Consider the following 23,624-nt stretch of genomic DNA (forward strand, 5'->3'; position numbering starts at 1 on the left):
AGTGGGGTGGCATGTGCCTGTAGTCCTAGCAACTCAGGAGGCTGGGGCAGGCAGTGCAGGTTGTGGTAAGTTGAGATCTAGTCACTACACTCCAGCCTGGGTGACAGACAAATACACTGTCTCTGTCTCTCTGTCTCTCTGTCTGTCTGTCTCTCTGTCTCTCTGTCTCTCTGTCTCTCTGTCTCTCTGTCTCTCTGTCTCTCTGTCTCTCTCTGTCTCTCTCTGTCTCTCTCTGTCTGTCTCTCTCTCTCTCTCTCTCTGTCTTTCGAAAAAAAGAAGGGGCTGGGCATGGTGGCTCACACCTGTAATCCCAGCACTTTGGGAAGCTGAGGCAGGTGGATCACTTGAGGTCAGGAGTTCGAGACCAGCCTGGCCAACATGACGAAAACCTGTCTCTTCTAAAAATACAAAAATTGGCCAGGTGTGGTGGCACCAGCCTGTGGTCCCAGCTACTTGGGAGGCTGAGGCAGGAGAATTGCTTTAACCCGAGAGGCAGAGGTTGCAGTGAGCTGAGATCGCACCACTATGTTCCAGCCTGGGTGATGGAGAGAGAGATTGTCTCAAATAAGTAAATAAAAATTTTAAAAAATTCAAAAAGGGAATGAAGACCGAAAGAAGCATTTAGAAACAGTTACTTATGTACTGAATTGAGCAAAGAATAGTAAGTTGTGAAGAAGCAACAAAATTATGTGAGAGGCTTAAAAAGATAAGTTATTTTATCAAAGGCTATTCATAATTTAGTGCCAAGTTCCCATCCTTGATGATAAGATGTGTAGGGAGAACATCTTTCACTTGGGAAATTTCAGGTCTTGGTTTTAAGAAAGGGCCTGGGCTGGGCGCAGGGCCTTACGCTTGTAACCCCAGCACTTTGGGAGGCCGAGGCGGGCGGATCACCTAAAGTCAGGAGTTCGAGACCAACTGGGCCAATATGGTGAAAACTTGTCTCTACTAAAAATATAAAAATCAGCCGGACATGGTGGCACACGCCTATAATCCCAGCTACTCGGGAGGCTGAGACAGGAGAATCACTTGAACCTGGGAGGCCGAAGTTACAGGGAGCCCAGATCATAACACTCCAGCCTGGGTAACAGAGCAAGAGTCTCAAAAACAAACAAACAAACAAACAAAAAACGCCGGGCACAGTGGCTCATGCCTGTAATCCCAGCACTTTGGGAGGCCAAGGTGGGTGGATCACCTGTGGCTGGGAATTTGAGAGCAGCCTGACCAACATAAAGGAGCCTGTGTCTATTAAAAATACAAAATCAGCTGGGCATGGTAGCTCATGCCTGCAATCCCAGCTACTCAGGAGGCTGAGGCAGGAGAATGGCTTGAACCCGGGAGACAGAGGTCATGGAAGGCCTGACATCAGTCAAGCACCCCCGCTCTCGCAGCCATCCGGAGGCCTAACCGTCTCCCTGCGATGCTGTGCTTCAGCGGTCGCGCTCCTAGTCCGCTTTCATGTCGCATCCTGTACACCTGGCTCCGCCTTCTAGATAACATGCCATTGCACTCCAGCCTGGGTGACAGAGCGATACTTTGTCTCAGAAAACAAACAAAAAAAAAGAGCCTGCAGATCAGAGTGATCGTTTTGCATGTGTTGTTTTGCAAATGCCTTTGACTTAACTGGTTTGTAGGCCAGACTGGCATATTTTGGGGGGCGTGCCCTAAAGTGTGTCACACCATGATTGACAACCACCAAAAGGTGGAAAAAAACCGCGTGTCCATCAGTGCGTGAAGACATCAACAAAATGTGCTCTGTCCATACAATGGAATATTATTCAGCCATAAAAAAAAAAAATGAAGTGGGCTGGGTGTGGTGGCTCACGCCTGTATTCCCAGCACTTTAGGGGGCAGAGGCGGGCGGATCACTTGAGGTCAGGAGTTCAAAAACAGCCTGGCCAACATGGTGAAATCCTAACTCTACTAAAAATATAAAAAGTAGGTGGGTGACGTGGTGTGCACCTGTAATCCCAGCTACTCGGGAGGCTGAGGCAGGAGAATTGCTTGAACCCGGGAGGCGGAGGTAGCAGTGAGCCGAGATCGTGCTACTGCACTCCAGCCTGGGCAATAGAGCGAGACTCTGTCTCAAAAAAAAAAAAGTTATGCCGTGTAAATTTCACCTTAATGATAAAAACAAAGGAGGGAAAATGCATCAACTTATTTGTGTGCTGATAGAAATGCTCCAGGGGTAGGGGGAGCATCGTTGGGGTAGGTGCTTGCCTAGGCCAGGGAAGGCGTGGAGGAGTTGGTAGAGAAGGGGGACTGGTTTTGCTGTACCCAGGGCAAATTGATTCTCACAGGGCAACAGGAAGAGCCACTGCGTCTAGGTCCCAATGCAGGTCTGCAGGTTGATGGAGGGCGGTGGCTCTGGAAGGTCTCTCCCGCTGATTTCTATTTCTCAGAGATGTCACCTGGTCTGTGACAAAGATTGGTAAACAGGGGGATGATGTCAGCACTAAGAGGAAATAACAGGCTGGGCGCGGTGGCTGACGTCTGTAATCCCAGCACTTTGGGAGGCCGAGGCCGTAGGATCACTTGAAGTCAGGAACTCGAGACCAGCCTGACCAACATGGTGAAACCCCGTCTCTACTAAAAATACAAAAATTAGCCAGGCGTGGTGGCGTGTGCCTGTAATCCCAGTTTCTTGGGAGGCTGGGACAGGAGGAGGGCTTGAACCCGGGAAGCGGGTGTTGCAGTGAGCCGAGATCGGCCATTGCACTCCAGCTTGGGAGACAGAGTCAGACTCTGTCTCGAAAAAAAAAAAAAAGGAATAATAGCGGGGGAGTTCCTACTAATGCTTGTTTTCCCAAGTTCCAGAAAGAACACAGCGGCAGAGGGCAAGTTGCCACTAGGTGGCGCTCGCTCCCCATGCCCGACACCCAATCAGCCTCTGACTTAACTCCAGGCTCATTGACAACGTGCTTATCTGACAGTTCGCCTGGGTCTTCATGCATTTTACTTTGGCTTCGACCTTTTCTCTGTTTCTGATCGAGTGAGCTTCAGCATTTTTTTTTTCTGTTAAAGATACATAAAAATACATAAGTAAATCAAAAACTATGTAAGTATTGTACCTAAAAATACCATAAAATTAACCACTTTAACAATTTTAAAGTGGACTTCAGAAGTATTCAGTACTTTTACATTGTTGTGGACTCATCACCACCACCCATCTCTAGAACTGTTTTTGTTTCTTGTTTTTTGTTTTTGAGACAGAGTCTCGCTCTGTTACCCAGTGCAGTGCTGCTATGATCTCGGCTCACTGCAACCTCTGCCTCCTGGGTTTGAGTGATTCTCCTGCCTTAGCCTCCCAAGTAGCTGGGATTACAGGCACGTGCCACCAAGCCCAGCTAATTTTTTGTATCTTTAGAGTAGAGATGGGGTTTCATTATGTTGGCTAGGCTGGTCTTGAACTCCTGACCTTGTGATCCACCTGCCTCAGCCTCTCAAAATGATGGGATTACAGGCGTGAGCCACCGTGCCCGGCCAAGAAACCTTTCTTGTTTGTTGAGATGGGATCTCGTTATGTTGCCCAGGCTGGTCTCAAACTCTTGGCCTCAAGTCATCCACCCGCCTCAGCCTCCCAAAGGGCTGAGATGGCCACGGTGTCTGGCCTCCTCTTTTTTTTTTTTTTTTTTTTTTTTTTGAGACGGAGTCATCCTCTGTCACCCAGCCTGGAGTGCTGGAGCGCAGTGGTGTGATCTTGGCTCACTGCAACCTCCACCTCCCAGGTTCAAGCAATTCTTTTGTCTCAGCCTAACAAGTACTGGGACAACAGGTGCATGCCACCAAGCCGGGCTAATTTTTGTATTTTTAGTAGAGATTAGAGATGGGGTTTCACCATATTGGTCAGACTGGTCTCAAACTCCTGACCTCAGGTGATCCACTGGTCTCAGCCTCTCAAAGTGCTGGGATTATAGGCGTGAGCCCTGGTGCCCGGCCACATCTGTTTTTATCCAAGTTAAATTCACATAACATAAAATTAACGATTGTGAAGTGAATGGTTCATTGGAATTCAGTACATTCACAGTGCAGTGCAACCATATCTATCTACTGCCAGAATATTTTCATGACCCCAAAAGGAAGCCCTGTACTCATTTTGGTGACTCACACAAGTAATCCTACTGCTTGGGAGGCCGAGGTGGGAGGATGGTTTGAGGCTGGGAGATTCAGATCATCCTGGACAACAGAACAAGGCCTCATCTCTACCCAAAATAAAAAAATGAGCTGGGTGTGGTTGTGTGCGCGCCTGTCGTCCTAGCTACTGAGAAGACTGAGGCGGGAGGATTGCTTGAGCCCAGGTGTTGGAGGCTGCATTGATGTGTGATTGCGCCACTGCACTCCAGCCTGGGCGACAGAGCAAAATCCTGTCTCTAAAAACAAAAAAAAAAAATTAAAAATAAACTGGATATTCTCCCCTTTTCCCTCTTTTTTTTTTTTTTCTTCCTTTCTCTCTTCTTGGTATCAGCCTGAATTGGATGAGAAATAACTGTTACTTGAAATGTCGGTAAAACTTGATTGAGGCCGGGTGCAGTGGCTCACGCCTGTAATCCCAGCACTTTGGAGGCCAAGGTGGGCAGATCACAAGGTCAGGAGATGGAGACCATTCTGGCTAATATGGTGAAACCCCATCTCTACTAAAAATACAAAAAAATTAACCAGGTGTGGTGGTGGACGCCTGTAGTTCCAGCTACTCAGGAGGCTGAGGCAGGAGAATGGCGTGAACCCGGGAGGCAGAGTTTGCAGTGATCCGAGATGGCGCCACTACACTCCAGCCTGGGTGACAGAGTGAGACTCCATCTCAAAAAAACACAAACAAAAAAAACTTGATTGGAAAATCCTCTGGGTTTGGCCTTTAGGGGAAGGTACTTTATTTCTTCCCTTCCTCTTCCCCTCCCTTCCTCTCTTCCTCTCATTTTTTCTTGCTTTCTACAGGGTCTTCCTCTGTCACCCAGGCTGGAGTGCAGTGGCACCATCACGGCTCGCTGTAGCCTTGACCTCCTGGGTTCAAGCGATCCTCCAGCCTCAGCCTGTGAAGTAGTGGGTACTACAGGCATGCACCACCATATCTAGCTAATTAAAAAAATTTTTTTGTAGAGACCAGGTTTTGCCATATTGCCCAGATGGGTCTCAATCTCCCGGGTTCAAGTGATCTGTCTACCTCAGCCTCCCAAAGTGTTGGCATCAAAGGCATGAGCCACATTGTCTGCTCCCTCCCCAAAGTTATTTCAATTTCATGAATATTTATGGGTTTAGTAAAGTTTTTTGGTGCCTCTTGGTGCAATGTTTACATTTTCTATTTTTCCATAAAGGTATTATTGTCATCTTCATTTTCTTTTTTTTTTTTTTTTTTGAGACGGAGTTTCACTCATGTTGCCCAGAATGGAGTGCAGGGGCGCGATCTCAACTCACTGCAACGTCCGCCTCGTGGGTTACAGTGATTCTCCTGCTTCAGCCTCCCAAGTAGCTGGGACTACAGGCAGGCACCAGCAGGCCTGGCTAATTTTTGTATTTTTAGTAGAGATGGGGTTTTGCCATGTTGGCCAGGCTGATCTCGAACTCCTGGGCTCAAGTGATCCACCTGCCCTAGCCTCCCAAAGTGCTGGGATTGCAGGCATGAGTCACTGTGCCTGGTATATACCCACTTTTAATCATATGCAGATTAAGGGGCGGTTTATGTAGAAATTTTTAGGGCAGGGGTACTAATCATTGGGGCATTACCATGGAAAGAGGCAGGCCAGGCGCGGTGGCTCACGCCTGTAACCCCAGCATTTTGGGAGGCCGAGACGGGTGGATCATGAGGTCAGGAGATCGAGACCATCCTGGGTAACACGGTGAAACCCCGTCTCTACTAAAAAAAATACAAAAAACTAGCCGGGCGTGGTGGCGGGCGCCTGTAGTCCCAGCTACACGGGAGGCTGAGGCAGGAGAATGGCGTGAACCCGGGAGGCGGAACTTGCAGTGAGCCGAGATCACGCCACTGCACTCCAGCCTGAGCGACAGAGCGAGACTCCATCTCAAAAAAAAAAGAGGCAGTAATTCCTGGATGTCAGTATGGTAATGTGAAATTGACATGGCACACTGGTGGGCATGTCTTATTGAAAGCTGCTTCCCCCTCCCTTTTTCTTCACCTGTTTTAGCTAGTCCTCAATCTGGCCTGGTGTCTGAGCCCCACCTCTGAAGTCAAATCCTATCTTCTACCTCACCAGGACTTGCCTAGGGGTTGCAGGGATGGTAGCCTAGACTGCCTTTCAAGTTTACTTAGAGACCCACAGCCCTTTAGCCCACGGTGGGTGGCAAAGTTTGCAGGAACTCAAATTCCCCTGGGATCCATGATTTCCCTCTTGTTAGGGCTGGTTTAAATGCCCCCTCTGTAGGTACCAGCCCTTCAGGGCCTGTGGGTTTTTCTCCTCATGTGTGGAGGTGAGAAATTGTAGAAATAAAGACACAAGCCAAAGAGAAGAAAAGACAGCCGGGCCCAGGGGACCACTATCACCAAGACGGGGAGACCGGTAGTGGCCTCGAATGCCAGGCTGCGCTGTTATTTATTGGATAGAAGGCAAGGGGGCAGGGTAAGGAGTGTGAGCCATCTCCAATGATAGGTAAGGTCATGTGAGCTACGTGTCCACCGGACAGGGGCCCTTCCCTGTTTGGTAGCTGAGGGAGGGAGAGAGAGAGAGAGAGAAGGGACAGCTTATGTCATTATTTTTTATATGTGTTTCTTGAAGAGATCAACGGCTTAATACTTTCACGAATTCTGCTACTGCAGTTTATCTAGAAGGCAGAGCCAGGTGTACAGGATGGAACATGAAAGCGGACTAGGAGCGTGACCACTGAAGCACAGCATCACAGGGAGACGTTTAGGCCTCTGGATGGCTGTGGCGAGGCTTGACTGATGTCATGCCTTCCACAAGAGGTGGTGGAGCAGAGTCTTCTCTAACTCCCCCAGGGAAAGGGAGACTCCCTTTCCTGGTCTGCTAAGTAACGAGTGCCTTCCCCAGGCACTGACGCTACCCCAGACCAAGGTCTGCTAAGTAACGCTAGACCAGGGTCTGCTAAGTAAGGGGTGCCTTCCCAGGCGCTGGCATTACCGCTAGACCAGGGTGTGGTAAGTTAAGGGGTGCCTTCCCAGGCACTGGCATTATCGCTAGACCATGGAGCCCTCTAGTGGCCCTGTCTGAGAGTAACAGAGGGCTCACACTCTTGTCTCCTGGTCACTTCTCACCGTGTCCCTTCAGCTCCTATCTCTGTATGGCCTGGTTTTTCCTAGGTTATAATTGTAGAACAAAGACTATTATAATATTGAAATAAAGAGTAATGGCTGGGCGCGGTGGCTCACACCTGTAATCCCAGCACTTTTTGGGAGGCCGAGACGGGCGGATCGTGAGGTCAGGAGATTGAGACCATCCTGGCTAACAAGGTGAAAAACCGTCTCTACTAAAGTACAAAAAAAAATTAGCCGGCTATGGTGGCGGGTACCTGTAGTCCCAGCTACTCAGGAGGCTGAGGCAGGAGAATGGCGTGAACCCAGGAGGCGGAGCTTGCAGTGAGCCGAGATCGCACCACTGAGCTCCAGCCTGGGCAGCTGAACGAGACACCATCTCAAAAAAAAAAAAGAGTAATGCTACAAACTAATGATTAATAATATTTATATGTAATATCTATATTCTATTTTTAGTGTAACCATTTTTATTTTATATATATATTTTGTAATACTGGAACAACTTGTGCCCTCAGTCTCTTGCCTTTGTACCTGGGCGGCTTGCCGCCCACACCCTCTATGGGTGGGCATCAACTGAGTTTGGTCGGGTTTTTCTTTCTGCTCTAATAGGGCAGCGCTGACTTCCATGCCTCACAATTGCTGCACCCTCCCTGTCTCCAACACACAGAAGCACTCTCCATACCATGCTGCCGGGGGTGGAGGAGAGGCGGCGTTAGAGATTCAGGACTGTTTTTTCTACCTCTTCAGTGCGTCTTTCAGCGATATAAAGTTAAAACTGGGTACTGGGAGTGCTCAACTGGTTTTTGGTTTATTTTATTTTTTTGGAGACAGAGTCTCGCTCTGTCGCCCAGGCTGGAGTGCAGTGGCGCAATCTCAGCTCACTGCAACCTCTGCCTCCCAGGTTCCAAGTGATTCTTCTGCCTCAGCCTCCTGAGTAGCTGGGACTACAGGCGTGAGCCACTGCGCCCAGCTGGGATTTTTGGTTCTTGGGAAAGTGCTTTTTTGTGTGTAGTTGTTAAATTGGTGTCCTTGTTGGAGGGATGGGTGGTGGAGCCTTCTACGTCCTGGGCTTTTTATGTAGATATGTCATAGACAAGTAATGGACTGTTTTATTCTCATTCTAATATTTATATCTTTTTTTTTGTTTTATTGTGTTATCTAGAACTCCCAGAATAATTTTGAATAAGGGTGGCCATAGCAGCTATTGTCTTATTTCTTACCTTAAGGGTTATGTGCTCAACAAATATAACATTAAATGTAACATTTGACATGTATGATACTTTATTTTTGTTTTTTAGTGTTGGGGTCTTCCACTATTGCTCAGGTTGGAGTGCAGTGGCAAGATCACGGCTCACTGCAGCCTTGAACTCCTGGTTCAAGTGATCCTCCTGCCTTGACCTCCTGAGTAGCTGGGACTACAGGCACATATCACCATGCCTAATTTTCAAATTTTGTGTAGAGATGGGGGTCTTGCCTTGTTGCCAGGCTGATCTTGAACTCCTGGGCTCAAGTGATCCTCTCTCTTGGTCTCCAAAAGTACTGGGATTACAGGTAGGAGCTACCACACCTGGCCTGTCTTTATTTTTTTTTTTTTCTGTGACTTATTTTTCTTTATTAATCTTGCCAGATATTTGTCTATTAGTCATTCAAATAACTAACTTTTAGGTTTGATGATCCTTTCTAATTTTCACACTTACCCTGTGTTTTTTCTTCTGAGCTTATTTTACTGTTCTTTAAAAGTTTCTTAAATGCTTAACTAATTACTTTTGAGCTTTTCCTCCTTTCCTTTTCTTTCCTCTTCTTTCCTCTTCTTTCCTCTTCTTTCCTCTTCTTTCCTCTTCTTTCCTCTTCTTTCCTCTTCTTTCCTCTTCTTTCCTCTTCTTTCCTTTTCCTTTTCCTTTCCTTTTATTTTCCTTTTCTTTTCTTTCTTGAGATAGAGTCTCGCCCTATTGCTCAGGCTGGAGTGCAATGGCATGATCTCAGCTTACTGCAACCTCCGCCTTGCGGGTTCAAGCGATTCTCCTGCCTCAGCCTCCTGAGTAGCTGGGATTACAGTTGCCCGCAACCACTGCTGGCTAATTGGTTTTTTTTTTTTGGTATCTTTAGTAGAGATGGCATTTTACCATGATGGCCAGGCTGGTCTCAAACTCCTGACCCTTGATCCAGCCCCTTTGGCCTCCCAAAGTGCTGGGATTACAGGCGTGAGCCACCGTGCCTGGCTGCTTTTTTTTTTTTCCTCTTTTCTAATATAAGCCTACAAGGCTACAAATTTCCAACAAAGGTTTTTTTAAGCTACACTCTACAAGCGTTGACATGTAATATTTTTGCTATTCATCTATTTTTTTTTCTTTTTTTTTTTTTTTTGAGACAGTCTTGCTCTGTCGCCAGGCTGGAGTGCAGTGGCGCGATCTCGGCTCACTGCCACCTTCATCTCCTGGGTTGGAGTGACTCTGATGCCTCAGCCTCCTGAGTAGTTGGGATTACAGGCATGCGCCACCACACCAAGCTAATTTTTGTATTTTTAGTAGAGATGGGGTTTTATCATGTTGGCCAGGATGGTCTCGATCTCCTGACCTCATGATCCACACACCTCGGCCTCCCAAAGTGTTGGGATTACAGGCGTGAGCCACCGCGCCCGGCCCATACCTACACTTGAGCTGGGTACGCGAGGCCCCCTGTCGCTTGTACTAAATGAGCAGAACACACATAAGCTCCCTGACTGGCCATTCATGAACCCCACCCAAGCGGGTACTTATGATCCCAGCTGCTTTCCTGGGGGGACTCCGACACCACCTCTCTACTCCTCAGACCCCCATCACCTCCCCCTCATCAGCAGGTGACCGCCTACTCACCTCAGAGGGGAGGGGCTTCATGTCTCAGGAAGGCAAGCGGTGGAGACTCACCTCCCAAGGAGTATAAAAGGGGAGGGGCCTCACCTCCAGGAAGGCGCAGAGGGTGGGGCCTCATCTCCCAGGTAGCGAGACAGGGGCGGGGCTTTGTCTCCCAGGGAGGCTGGGAGGGGCGGGGCTTCATTTTCACTGTGCAACCCAAGCCAGTAGGAAAGAATGTTCCCCAGCACCGCTCCTCCCCTCAAACTCCTCCTTGCTTGTTGCCTGGGACACTGTCCTGGAGCCCAACTCCCACCACACCCTCTCTTCTCAAAGTCAGCTCTGGTTCTTTTGTTGTTTTGAGGCGGAGTCTCACTCTGTCCCCCAAGGCTGGAGTGCAGTGGCGCGATCTCAGCTCACTGCAACCTCCGCTTCCCAGGTTCCAGCGATTCTCCTGCCTCAGCCTCTCAAGTAGCTGGGATTATAGGTGCCTGCCACCACGCCCGGCTAATTTTTGTATTTTTTTTTTTTTTTTTTTTTTTTTTTTGAGACGGAGTCTTACTCTGTCACCCAGGCTGGAGTGCAGTGGCCGGATCTCAGCTCACTGCAAGCTCCGCCTCCCGGGTCACGCCATTCTCCTGCCTCAGCCTCCTGAGTAGCTGGGACTACAGGCGCTCGCCACCTCGCCCGGCAATTTTTTTTTTTTTTGTATTTTTAGTAGAGACAGGGTTTCACCGTGTTAGCCAGGATGGTCTCGATCTCCTGACCTCGTGATCCGCCCGTCTCGGCCTCTCAAAGTGCTGGGATTACAGGCTTGAGCCACCGCGCCCGGCCAATTTTTGTATTTTTAATAGGTTGTTTTTGCCATGTTGGCCAGGCTGGTCTCGAACTCCTGACCTCAAGTGATCTGTCCGCCTCAGCCTCCCAAAGTGCTGGGATTACAGGTGTGAGCCACCGCACCTGGCCTTCTTGCTGGTTCTTGATCATCAGTGCCAACCCCGCTGTTATTTCACACAAGAGAGGAAAAACTACAAAACTCACTCTTGACTACTCTGTCCCTCTGGGTACCAACTTTTTTCTTTTCCCTGTAGGCTTATTTCTTTCTCTTTGGAACTCCTTCAAAGTACTGGCTGGGCTGGGTACGGTGGCTAATGCCTATAATGCCAGCACTTTGGAGGTGGAGGTGGGTGGATCACGAGGTCAGGAGTTCGAGCCCAGCCTGGCCAACATGGTGAAACCCCTATCTCTAAAACAAAACAAAAAACTAAAGAAACAAAAAAAAATTAGCCAAGTGTGGTGGTGCCTGCCTGTAATTCCAGCTACTCAGGAGGCTGAGGCAGGAGAATCGCTTGAACTCGGGAGGCAGAGGTTGTGGTGAGCCGAGATCACACCATTGCATTCCAGTCTGGGTGACAGAGTCAGACTCCATCTCAAAAAAAAAAAACTACTGGCTGCAGCTGCTGTGTTTCTCCTACCCCGTAATCAGCCTGTAGGGTTACCAGCGGCCTTGCCTTCCTCACTCCACAGTGTTCAGCCCTGCATTGCCACCAACCAGTACAACAGGTTTTGAGCGGCCTTCCCTCCTCCCTGGGCCCCTTCCCTCTCTGGCTCCTGCCACCCCACCATCTCCCCATCTCACAGTCACTTCTGCCTAATCTCCTCAGGCCTTGAACCCAAGACAGGTGGGAGCCATGGAGGGTTGTAGCCAGAGGAGGGATGTGATCTGACCCATAGGCTCCATGGGCCCTGTTCTTCCTCTCGACCTGCAAACATCAGGGAGCCCGAGGACTGAGCCTCTCTGTCCACACCTGGTCCCTAGGTGATGCTATCCAGGCTGCTGGCTGAAAAGACCAGCCATGGACTGGCAACTCCTACATTACCTTTCCCCAGAAGCCCAGACTGGCATGCCCACTGCCTTCTCCATGTCTCCTCTGAGGCCACAGACCCCTCAAACCCAGCAGGGCTGAGCTCCTGCTGCCTCAAGCAGTTCCTTCTGTGACTCTTCCCATCTCCTGATCCCAGAGGCATCCCCTTGAGTCTGCTCACTTATCTCGCCTACCCTGGGTCCTCTCGCTCCTGCCCACACTTCCCATGTTTCCCCTGCAGCTGCTAGAGGGCATCCAGAACACCTAGGTCAGATCGAATCCCTCCTCTGCTTATAACATCCGTGACTCCCATCTCCCTCGGGGTCAAAGCCAAAGTCTTCCCCACAGCCCTCAAGGACCTGCACAGTCTACCCCCACTCCCTCCCTGCCCTCCCCCTCACCCACTCTGCTCCAGCCACACAGGCCTCCTTGCTGCTGTTCCTCTAACATGCCAGGCATGGTCTTGCCTCAGGACATTTGCACAGGCTGTTCTGACTGGAACGCTCTTCCCCTCTGATCAACGTGGTTCTGTGCCTTACCTCCCTCCCACCTCTCTATACAAACACTGCCAGCGAGGCATTCCCTGCCACTGTAATTCCAACTACCCACCCCTCCCATACTTCCTGCTCCCTTCCCGACATTTTTTTTTTTTTAAATTATGTAGTGATGGAGTCTTGCTCTGTCACCCAGGATTGAGTGCAGTGGTGTGATCTCGGCTCACTGCAACCTCCGCCTCCTGGGTTCAAGTGATTCTCCTGCCTCAGCCTCCTGAGTAGCTGGGATTACAGGTGCTTGCTACCACGCCCAGTATTAATGAACTAAAAACAATTGTACTAATTATTGTGTTTTTAGTAGAGACGGTGTTTCTCTATGTTGGCCAGGGTGGTTTCGAACTCCTGACCTCAGGTGATGCAGCCACCTCGGACTCCCAAAGTGCCGGGATTACAGGTGTGAGCTATCGCACCTGGCCAATTTAATTTTTTTAAAGATGAAGTCTCCCTCTGTCACCCAGGCTGGAGTGTAGTGGTACAGTCTCAATCCACTGTAGCCTCTACCTCCTGGGTTTAAGTGATCCTCCTGCCTCAGCCTCCTGAGTTGCTGGGATTACAGGTATGCACCATCACATTTGGCTCATTTTTGTATTTTTAGTAGAGACAGGGTTTCATCATGTTGGCCAGGCTGGTCTTGAACTCCTGACCTCAAGTGATCTGCCCGCCTCAGCCTCCCAAAGTGCTGGGATTACAGGTGTGAGCTACCACGCCTGGCCCTCCAACTTTATTTTCTTGTTAGTAAATCTCTCCTTTGCATGCTGTGTAGTTTACCTGGCTGCCCCATTTACCATCCACTCCACCCAGGAAGTGTCTGCTCACGAGGGCAGGGATCTTTGAACTGTGGCCTCTGCTGTGTTCCCAGCACACTCAAGAGACCCCATAAATATTGACTGGGCAGACTTTGGTGCGCTGGCAACCCACACCCCTCCCCCCACTCCATGGTCCAGGCACGCTGAGTAATTCTAATTCTCTGTCTCACCTCTGCACCTTTGCATATGCTGTGCTCTGTGCCTGTCATGCCCTTCCCTGCCTTCTCCTGGAACTCTCCCAGCCGAGATCCCCGACTCCTTAGGGCAGGTTACCAATGGTGAGGCAGTCCTGGCGTCTCAGACATGCCCTCCCACCTCCCTGACCCCCATGGGAGGGCTGACTCACTGGGTGGGGAAGAGGACCAGTCGGGTGTAGAAGAAGACCAAGGAGAAGATGAGGAAGAGAGCGTCACACACGTGCTGATACTGCGTGTAGTTGACCATCTTACAGGCCTGAGAAGGGCAGCGCGGAGAAATGGGCTCAGGACCGGGGGCCTGGCCTCAAGGGGAAGGTGCTATGGGACGGGAACAGGTGAGTTGGGGTGGGGCCTTGATTCCAGGAACTACCTACATTTCCAGGAAAGGTAAAGTGTGAATATAGGCCGGGCACGGTGGCTCACGCCTGTAATCCCAGCACTTTGGGAGGCCGAGGCGGCGGATCACCTGAGGTCAAGAGTTCGAGCCCAGCCTGGCCAACATGGTGAAATCCCATCTCTACTAAAAATACAAAAATTAGTTGGGCGTGGTGGCGGACACCTGTAATCGCAGCTACTTGGGAAACTGACGCAGGAAGATCACTAGAACCTGGGAGGCAGAGGTTGCAGTGAGCACAGATTGCGCCATTGCACTCCAGTCTGGGAGAGAGCACAAGACTCCATCTCAAAAAAAAAATACATGCATGCATGCACATGTCTATAGCTGTATCCTCCAAGAAGGGAGGCTGAGGGGTGGGGCTTTATCTCCCAGGAAGACAGAGGGGGCAGGACCTCATCTCCCAAGGAAGCTGAGAAGGGTGGGAGGGGGTCGTCTCTGCCCATGGAAGGTAGGAGGGGTGGGGCTTCATCACCCAGGAAGATAGAGGGGGTGGGGTCTTACCAGCCTGAAAGACACAGGGGACAGGGCCTTATTACCCGAGGAGGCCAGGAGGGTGGGCTCCATTTCCCAGGAAGGTTGGGAGGAATGGGACCTCATCTCTAGGGGCACCTGGGAGGGCTGGGTGCAGCAGCTGGGAAGGGCCAGGCCCGCCTCCAGCAGGTAGTCGGCGGAATCGTGTAACAGCAGCACCAGAGAGCCGATGCGCAGCAGGTTGGCGCTGTAGGAGAAGGTCATCAGGATGACCACCACGAAGTGATGTATCACCTGCTCCTTGAAATCCTGCAGGAGACAGTGGGTCCCAGTGGGGATGAGGCTTGATGCTGGCAGGTGCCCCACCCTATGGGCCAAGAAATGCGTCCTTTTGTATGGCCTCTGGGCCCATGGCCTCTATGCCTCCTGCAAGAGGCACCAGGGAGCTCTCAAGGTAGGAGTGTGAGGCTGCCCTAACACCCAGCACCCCAGCTCCCTGTCCTGAGACGGGGTCTTCCAGACTCTTGTGTGGCCTCACCTTGCGCTTGACATCAAAGGGCAGCCTGATGAGCAGTGAGAGGTAGAAAGCCAGCTCCAAGAGGTACCACCAGTACAGGGATGGCTTCAGGGTCTGCAGCAGGGCAGGACAAGGTTAGCTGTGGGGAGCGAAGGCTCCAGTCGGGCAGGGGTATGGCTCAGGGCCCACTCCCTTTGCTCAAAACCAGGATACTTGAATCCCAATGAGTGAGCTCCCCATCCCTGGAGGTAATCAAGGGCAGTGGTTTGGTGGAAGCGCCTGCTTGGAGTTTCCTAGCCTCTCTCTATTCCCCAGAGGAATCAAAGACACAGAGTAGGACTCAGTGGGGAATGATGGTGGTGTCAGGGCTCGGGTCCCATGTCCATGGCTGCAGCAACTGTCATCACCCTGGCCTCCAAGCATTTGTGCGCGCGTGCACCCACCCACCCCCACACCCCCACTCACCTGGTTTGGGTAATTTTCCCAGCACATTACTGGGGCCCACAGCCACGATTCCTGCAGGGAAACAGGTGTTAGGCTGTGCGGAGGTGAGAATCCAGCTTCCCACCCTGGGTCTGTGGGCTCTTTGGGTGGTCTCATAGATGCTGCCTTCACCCAGCCCTGCTTTTTCCTGCCTCTCAATCTCCACTGGGGAGCTCATTCACTGCAGAACCCTAAGCTTCTGGTGCATGGCAGATCCTGAGTACCTGTTGCGTGAATTCACCAGCACCTGGCCAAGCTCGCTGGCTCCTCAGCTGCACGTTTTCCTCTCTGGCTGCGCCCCTCACACACTCCCTCCCACCAGATCCGGGCCTGGGGCATAGGAGGCATTTCTGGGGCAGGCAAGCCATCAGCCACACTCAGGTACACTCACGTGGTACAGGACCGAGAGACCACCCACGAAGGAGGACAGGTAGAAAAGAAATCTCCAGCTGTGGATGGGGAGGGAGCTGTGAAAACAGGAGACACCCCCCTGCTGCCTTGCACCCCAGAAGTCGCATTCAGCCCCATCCTGGGTTTACCTGGCCTCACAGAACTTCTTGGTCAGCTGCGGTCGATCCTGCTTCCGGCGTCTCCGGAACCATCGCTGGGTCTGCCGCAGTGTGAGGCCACACCGGGCGGCCAGGAGGGACAGCTGGGGCTGCGGCGGGGAGGGTGGTGGTGATGGGGACAAGGGTCACAGAGGCCCTGTGGTGGCTTCCCTCATGTCCCCAGACAGGACTTGGCTCTGCCGTCGCCACTGCAGCCCCACATCTTGCCTACAAGGTGACCATGTCTATATGGAGAGGCAGTGTTGGGGGTCCCAGCGTGGGGGCCTGCAGAATACTTGGGCCTTCACAGAAGCAAATCCTGTTCATAGGGCAGGCAAGTCGCTGATGGGGATGGGATTAAGAGAGATGCTGGTGTGCATCCTCCTCTATCCCGAGCTAGGCTTCCTTTCGTCCCTCCAGAACGGTCAGTTCCCACCTCCAACCCAGGCAGGCAGTTGAGACCTTGCCCCAGCCTAAGCCCTACATGAAGAGGGAAACTGACAAGTAGAGGGGGAGTCACGTGGCTTCTAACTGTGGAAACCGCCCTGTTGCCCCCAGGGCATGTGGTTTTCAGCATTCCCCACCCCACTCGGGATGCATCCACGTCTCCACAGTGCAGAGCCTGTCCAGCGGGCAGCCACACCAGAGACGGGAATAGAGGAAGGGTCACAGGGCTGTTTCTGTTACTCCATCTCCTACTAGCTCAGATCTTCCATTCCTCCCCCAAAATAGGAGAGCAAGCAACTTCTTTCACTGTCCTATGATCTGTCCATTGTGCGACTATGCCCACTGAGGCCCAGGGCGGCTGGGAGGGGCGGGACCCCATCTCCCAGGGAGGCTGGGAGGGGCGGGACCCCATCTCCCAGGGAGGCTGGGAGGGGCGGGACCCCATCTCCCAGGGAGGCTGGGAGGGGCGGGACCCCATCTCCCAGGGAGGCTGGGAGGGGCGGGACCCCATCTCCCAGGGAGGCTGGGAGGGGCGGGACCCCATCTCCCAGGGAGGCTGGGAGGGGCGGGACCCCATCTCCCAGGGAGGCTGGGAGGGGCGGGACCCCATCTCCCAGGGAGGCTGGGAGGGGCGGGACCCCATCTCCCAGGGAGGCTGGGAGGGGCGGGACCCCATCTCCCAGGGAGGCTGGGAGGGGCGGGACCCCATCTCCCAGGGAGGCTGGGAGGGGCGGGACCCCATCTCCCAGGGAGGCTGGGAGGGGCGGGACCCCATCTCCCAGGGAGGCTGGGAGGGGCGGGACCCCCATCTCCCAGGGAGGCTCTTAGGGGTGGGACCCCCATCTCCCAGGGAGGCTGGGAGGGGCGGGGCGCCATGTGCCAGGGAGGCTGGGAGGGGCGGGACCCCATCTCCCAGGGAGACTGGTAGGGATGGGGCTCCATCTTCCAGGGAGGCTGGGAGGGGGCGGGTCCTCATTTCCCAGGGAGGCTAGCGGGGCAGGGCTCATTTCCCAAGGAATCGGGGATGAAGAGTGTAAAGTGGGGGCATTGCGGGGATGCCTGAAGCCACCTTGGCGTCTCCTGCCTCAACAAATAGGCCACACACCACCCGCCGGCTCCACCCCAAGGGCAGTAGTGCCGGTCACAGGGCACTGGGGGGCTCTCACCTCCTTGGGCCTGTGCCCTTCTGTGAGGAAGTGTTTCTCCAGCGTGGCATTGGGCTTCACCTGCCTCCTGCTCTGATCCCTCACACCCAGCCACCGGCTCAGGGGCAGGCCAATGAATCTGGGTGCAAGGGAGACAAAGTGCATCAGCCCAGGTGAAGAGACGGGACTGCCTGTGTGTGCGGGGGCAGACATGCTGTCAGTGGGTAAACCAAGTCTCGGGCACAGCTGGCACATGGCAGGGTGTGTAAGACTTGGGGTCTGTCTGCTCCATCTGCTCAGAGGGTTTGGAGGCCCAGAGTCAAAAAGGCTCGTGAGGCAGGAGTCGATTTTCCACTTATTCCTGGCCTCATCCCCTGGGACCCTGGAGGGGTAGCGTGGCTGCTGCATTAGACCAAACATAAGAGAGGCAGCTGGCTTATGAGAGGTCAGAAGTTCGAGACCAGTCTAACCAATACGGTGAAACCTTGTCTCTACTAAAAATACAAAATCATCTGCGTGTGGTGGTGTGTGCCTGTAATCCCAGCTACGCGGGAGGCTGAGGCAGGAGAATTGCTTGAACCTGGAGGGAGAGGTTGCAGTGAGCCAGGATGGTGTCACTCTACTCCAGCCTGGGCGACAGAGCGAGTCTCCATCTCAAAAAAAAAAAAAAAAAAAAAGGCACTTGGACATGTGATGTGTCTGCTGGGTGAGGGTGTGCAGACCAGCTCTTGGGGTAGACAGGTACCTTTGCCCCATCCCAAACCAGGGATAAGAGTCTCTTCACTGCCTGTCTCACTGTGGCCTGAACCCCTGCCAGGCTAGGGGCTCCCCATGGGCAGGGGCTGTTCCCGCTGCAAGCCCCTCCTCCCAGCATCCCCCATTCCAGGGTAAAGACTTGGAGATCAGGGACCCTGGTCAACCAACACATTTCCCACAAGAGGGCGCGCCAGCACCACAGGTGGGGACCGAATTTTACATCCACCATGCATCCCAACATCATCCCTCATTTGGGGAAAGGCTCAGAGCAGCCTAGCAAAGAACTCATAGCAGACTAAATCATGATGCGGAGAGAAAGGGCAGATACTTACTGAGCACTTATCTGCTAAGTATGGGGCGAAGTCCATGTTATACACTGGCTCACCTAACCTTAACTTAGTCCCCATTGTCGTAATGGGCAAACTGAGGATCAGAGACTTGCCCGAGGTGACACTGTGGGCAGGCGGAAGACCTGAAATTTGAACTCAGGATTCTGGTTTTTGTTTTAAGAGGCAGGGTCGTCTCCTGGAGGTGGAGGGTGGGAGGATCGCTTGAACTCAGGAGTTCAAGACCAGCCTGGGCAACATGGTGAGACCTCGTCTCTACTAAAAACACAGAAGTTAGCTGGGTTGTGTCACTCGCCTGTAATCCCAGCACTTCGGGAGACCAAGGCAGGCGGATCACCTGATGTCAGGAGTTTGAGACCAGCCTGGCCAACATGGTGAAACCCCGTGTCTACTAAAAATACAAAAATTAGGTGTGGTGGCACATGCCTGTAATCCCAGTTACTTGTGAGGCTGAGGTCAGAATCCCTTGAACCTGGGAGGCGGAGGGTGCAGTGAACTGAGATCGCGCCACTGCCCTCCAGCCAAGGTGAAAGAGCTCTGTCTCAAAAAGTTAGCCAGGCGTGGTGGCACATGCCTGTATTCCCAGCTACTGGTGGGGCTGAGGTTTTTTTTTTTTTTTGAGATGGAGTTTTGCTCTTGTTGCCCAGGTTGGAGTGCGGTGGCATGAATGATCTCGGCTCAATGCAACCTCTCTCCTGGGTTCAAGCAATCCTCCTGCCTCAGCCTCCTGGGTAGCTGGGACTACAGGCGTGCACCACCACACCCAGCTAATTTTTCGTACTTTTAGTAGAGACAGGGTTTCACCATGCTGGTTGGACTGGTCTCGAACTCCTGACCTTGTGATCTGCCTGCTTCAGCCTCCCAAAGTGTTGGGATTATAGATGTGAGCCACTGTACCCAGCCTAATTTTTGTATTTTTTTTATTTTTGAGATAGAGTCTGGCTCTGTCACTCAGGCTGGAGTGCAGTGGCTGGATCTCGACTCCCTGCAAGCTCTGCTTCCTGGGTTTACGGCATTCTCCTGCCTCAGCCTCCCGAGTAGTTGGGACTACAGGCGCCCGCCACCCCGCCCGGCTAGTTTTTTGTATTTTTTAGTAGAGACGGGGTTTCACCGGGTTAGCAAGGATGGTTTCGATCTCCTGACCTCGTGATCCGCCCGTCTCGGCCTCCCAAAGTGCTGGGATTACAGGCTTGAGCCACCGCACCCGGCCTTTTTTTTTAAGTAATGATGGGGTTTCACCGTGTTAGCCAGGATCGTCTCGATCTTCTGACCTCGTGATCTGCCCATCTCAGCCTCCTAAAGTGCTGGGATTACAGGCCTGAGCCACCGCGCCCGGCCTGTATTTTTTCTTTTTTTTTTTTTTTAATAGGGACAAGGTTTCACCATGTTGCCCAGTCTGGTCTTGAACTCCTGGACTCAAGTGATCCACCCACCTTAGCCTACCAAATTGCTGACATTACGGGCATCAGCTACCACGTCTGGCCTAGATTCAATTTTTTTTTTTTTTTAAAGGGCTAAATCCCCTGCGTTTGAAACTGGAAAACCCTCCGCCCACCTCACTGTCCTTCACAGAGGCCCTGGGGTGCCTTTGGGATGAGATAACACCCCCAGCTCACGTTTGCCGTTTTTTTTTTTTTTTTTTTAAATAAGGTGGAGTCTCCCTCTGTTGCCCAGGCTGGAGTATAGTGGCACGATCTTGGCTCACTGCAACCTCCGCCTCCCAGGTTCAGGCGATTCTCCTGTCTCAGCCTCCTGAGGAGTTGGGATTACAGGTGTGCACTCAGTTAATGTTTGTATTTTTAGCACGGTCCGGGTTTCACCATGTTGGCCAGGCTGGTCTTGAACTCCTGACTTGAAGTGATCCGCCCACCTCAGCCTCTCAAAGTGTTGGGATTACAGGTGTGAGCCATGGTGCCCGGCCTCCTATCCCTGTTTTATGAAGATGCTGGCACACCCAGCCCCGAACTGCGGGCAGTGTTCCTATAAACCAGCAATCAGAGGCCAGAATTGTGGGTGGTGGGGGCAGGCTGGAGCTGGGAAAAGCACTTTGGCGCAAAGCCAGCTTCCACTTGGGACATGCTGCAATGGCAAATTGCACACAGGGCACGAGCACATACTGGCGTGACTGCGGGGGCGATGGGTTGCGGCAGGGCAGACACTAACCTCTCAAAGGCGAGGCGCATGGCCAGGAGGACCAGTGCCAGGGGCGGGGCTGCCAGCATGTCCTGGGGGTGGGGGTAGACACGGCCATCCCGGTCTTCCAGCTCTGCCCATGTGACATTGGGTGGTAACCAGAACCTGTGCTGCCAAAACCACTCGTTGAAACCGGACAGCATTCTGTGGACACAGGTTCCAGTTAGCTGGGAGGGCTGCAAGAAGAATGGGTGGGGCAAGTGGGGCCTGAGAGGCTGGAGCCTCGAAACTCCTAACTGGGCTGTTATCAGCTCGGCTGACCACCAGGAGGCGGGACCGGAAGATGGAACTCCCCTTGCCTGGGACTTTGGAACTATCCTGTGGCCCCAGAAGAGTGGGGCTTTAGCCACTACTCCATTCTCATCACCCCGGCCCTCACTTGCCTGGTCAGTGTTAAAGGCAGAGTTGGGCTGTGTGTCCTCAGGCAAATGACTTGACCCCTCAGAACCTCAAGTTCATCTGTAAAACACAGGAGTAGGCCGGGCGCAGTTGCTCACACCTGTAATCCCAGCACTTTGGGAGGCCAAGGCAGGTGACTCACGAGGCCAGGAGTTGAAGACCAGCCTGACCAACGTGGTGAAACCCTATCTCTACTAAAAATACAAAAATGAGCTGGGCATGGTGGCACACGCCTGTAATCCCAGCTACTTAGGAGGCTGAGGCAGGAGAAGGGCTTGAACCCAAGAGGCGGAGGTTGCAGTGAGCCAAGATCGTGCCATTGCACTCCAGCCTGCGTGACAGAGCAAGACTCTGTCTCAAAAAAAAAAAAACAAAAACTTGAGTCCTCAAATGTCCAGGAAGGTTTCTTTCCACTGCAGGAAGCTGCCTCTGAAGCAGCCCCCAAAGATGAAGGAGTTAAAGAAATCCAGAGGCCGGGTGTGGTGGCTCACTCCCAGCACTTTGGGAGGCCGAGGCAGGTGGAGCACGAGGTCAGGAGTTCAAGACCAGCCTGGCCAACACGGTGAAACCCTGTCTCTACTAAAAATACAAAAGTTAGCCAGGCATGGTGGTGTGCACTTGTAGTCCCAGCTACTTGGGAGGGTGAGGCAGAGAACTGCTTGAACCCGGGAGTCGGAGGTTGCAGTGAGCCGAGATCGCGCCATTGCACTCCAGCCTAGGTGGCAGAGCAAGACTATCTCAAAAGAAAAAAAAAAAAAAATCCAGAGTTCCTTTCCTGGCCATCTTTGGAAGGTAGACTCCTCTCTAGCTGGGAATTTCAGAGGTCTCGCTTGCTATCACACAGCCCACAAAGCAAGTGGGTAAGAGAGCCTGTTGCATGACTGAGCATAACGGAGTGACCGGATAACGGAGTGGTGGTCAAGGTGGGACAGCTCTGGCCAGCATGTCGCAGCCTGCCTGAGGAGCCCAAAGAGCTGCTCCCTTTCCTGAGATCTTGAGCCAAGGGTCCAGCCTACCACAGTGATTCCCACTCGAAAGTTTGTTCATTCATTTATCTGTCCACCCATCCCCCTGTCCATCTATCTACCTATCCATCCCTCTTTCTGCCCAACCACCATCAATCTGTTCATCCATCATCCACCTATCCACTCATCCATCTACCCATTATCCATCCATCTGTCCACTCTCACATTCATACATCCGTCGTCCGTCCATCTACCCGCTCATTCATCCATCTACCCATCCATCATCTGTCCATCCAACTGTCATCTATCCACCTACCCATTCATCCATCCGCCCATCCAAACATCTGTCCACCCACCCGTTCATCTATTCACCTATCCATTCATCCATCCACCCACCCAAATGTCTGTCCATCCAACCATCTTCTATCCACTCATCCAAACTTTTGCCTAACCGCCCATCATCCATCCACCTATCCAAACATCTGTGCTTTCAACCATCTATCCACCTACCCATTCATCCATCCACCCAATTTTCCATCCACCGATCCAAAAATCTGTCCATCTACCCCTCGTCCATCCATCTGTCCACCCATGTAAACATCTATCCACTCATCACTCACCTGTGTATCCTTCCACCCACCCATCCTTCTGTCCCTCTGTTCTTCCATCTAGCCTTCTATCCATTTCCCCTTCCATCCATCCTTCCATCCATTTATCCATCTGTCCTTGCATGTATGCATCTGTCTGTCCATCCAGGCAAGAGATGTTCTCCAACTGACTTGTACGTGCCAGGTCAGGGCCTTGGTGACACAGCAGGGGAACAAAGCCAACACATTCCTGCCCAGTTCATAGACCAACAGAGAAGGCAGCCAATAAACAAGTAAACAGATTCACAAATGAATGGGATATGAAAGTGTAACGGGGCCGAGTAGAAAACAGAGTGGCATGATTTTAAATGTGATCAAAGAGAGGCTCTCTAAGGAGGCACCATCTGAGCTGGGATTTAAAGATGAAGAGGTCAGGCCAGGCGCGGTGGCTCATGCCTGTAATCCCATACTTTGGGAGGCTGAAACAGGTGGATCACCTGAGGTCAGGAGTTCAAGACCAGCCTGGCCCACATGGTGAAACCTCGTCTCCATTAAAAATACAAAAATAATTGGCCGGGCATGGTGGCATGTGCCTGTAACCCCAGCTACTTGGGAGGCTGAGGCAGGAGAATCACTTGAACCTGGGAGGCAGAAGTTGCAGCGAGTCGAGATCATGTCACTGCACTCCAGACTGGGTGACAAAGCGAGACTCCGTCTCAGAAAAAAACCCAAAAAACCAAAGATGAGGAGGTCAGGCCAGGCACAGTGGCTCATACCTGTAATCCCAACACTTTGTGAGGTCGAGGCAGGTGGATTGCTTGAGCCCAGGAGTTCAAGACCAGCCTGGGCAATACAGTGAGACTCTGTCTCTACAAAAAATTTAAAAAGCAGTCAGGTGTG

At 52.1% G+C, this 23,624-nt stretch overlaps 1 protein-coding gene across 1 annotated transcript; it reads right to left on the minus strand.

The window, feature by feature from the left end:
• Window positions 1–13,530: 13,530 nt before the first annotated feature.
• Window positions 13,531–21,626, minus strand: LOC119622427 (ceramide synthase 4). The gene is made up of 8 exons (XM_073017011.1): window positions 20,744–21,626; window positions 17,499–17,616; window positions 15,877–15,995; window positions 15,729–15,786; window positions 15,320–15,370; window positions 14,876–14,968; window positions 14,518–14,646; window positions 13,531–13,725 (listed from the first exon to the last, which is right to left on the minus strand). The coding sequence occupies exons 1-8, from the start codon at window positions 20,914–20,916 to the stop codon at window positions 13,615–13,617; spliced, it is 852 nt and encodes a 283-aa protein (XP_072873112.1). The 5' UTR covers window positions 20,917–21,626; the 3' UTR covers window positions 13,531–13,614.
• Between the last annotated feature and the right edge of the window lie 1,998 nt (window positions 21,627–23,624).

The sequence above is a fragment of the Chlorocebus sabaeus genome, chromosome 6 (genome assembly GCF_047675955.1).
Source record: "Chlorocebus sabaeus isolate Y175 chromosome 6, mChlSab1.0.hap1, whole genome shotgun sequence".
NCBI lineage: Eukaryota > Metazoa > Chordata > Mammalia > Primates > Cercopithecidae > Chlorocebus > Chlorocebus sabaeus.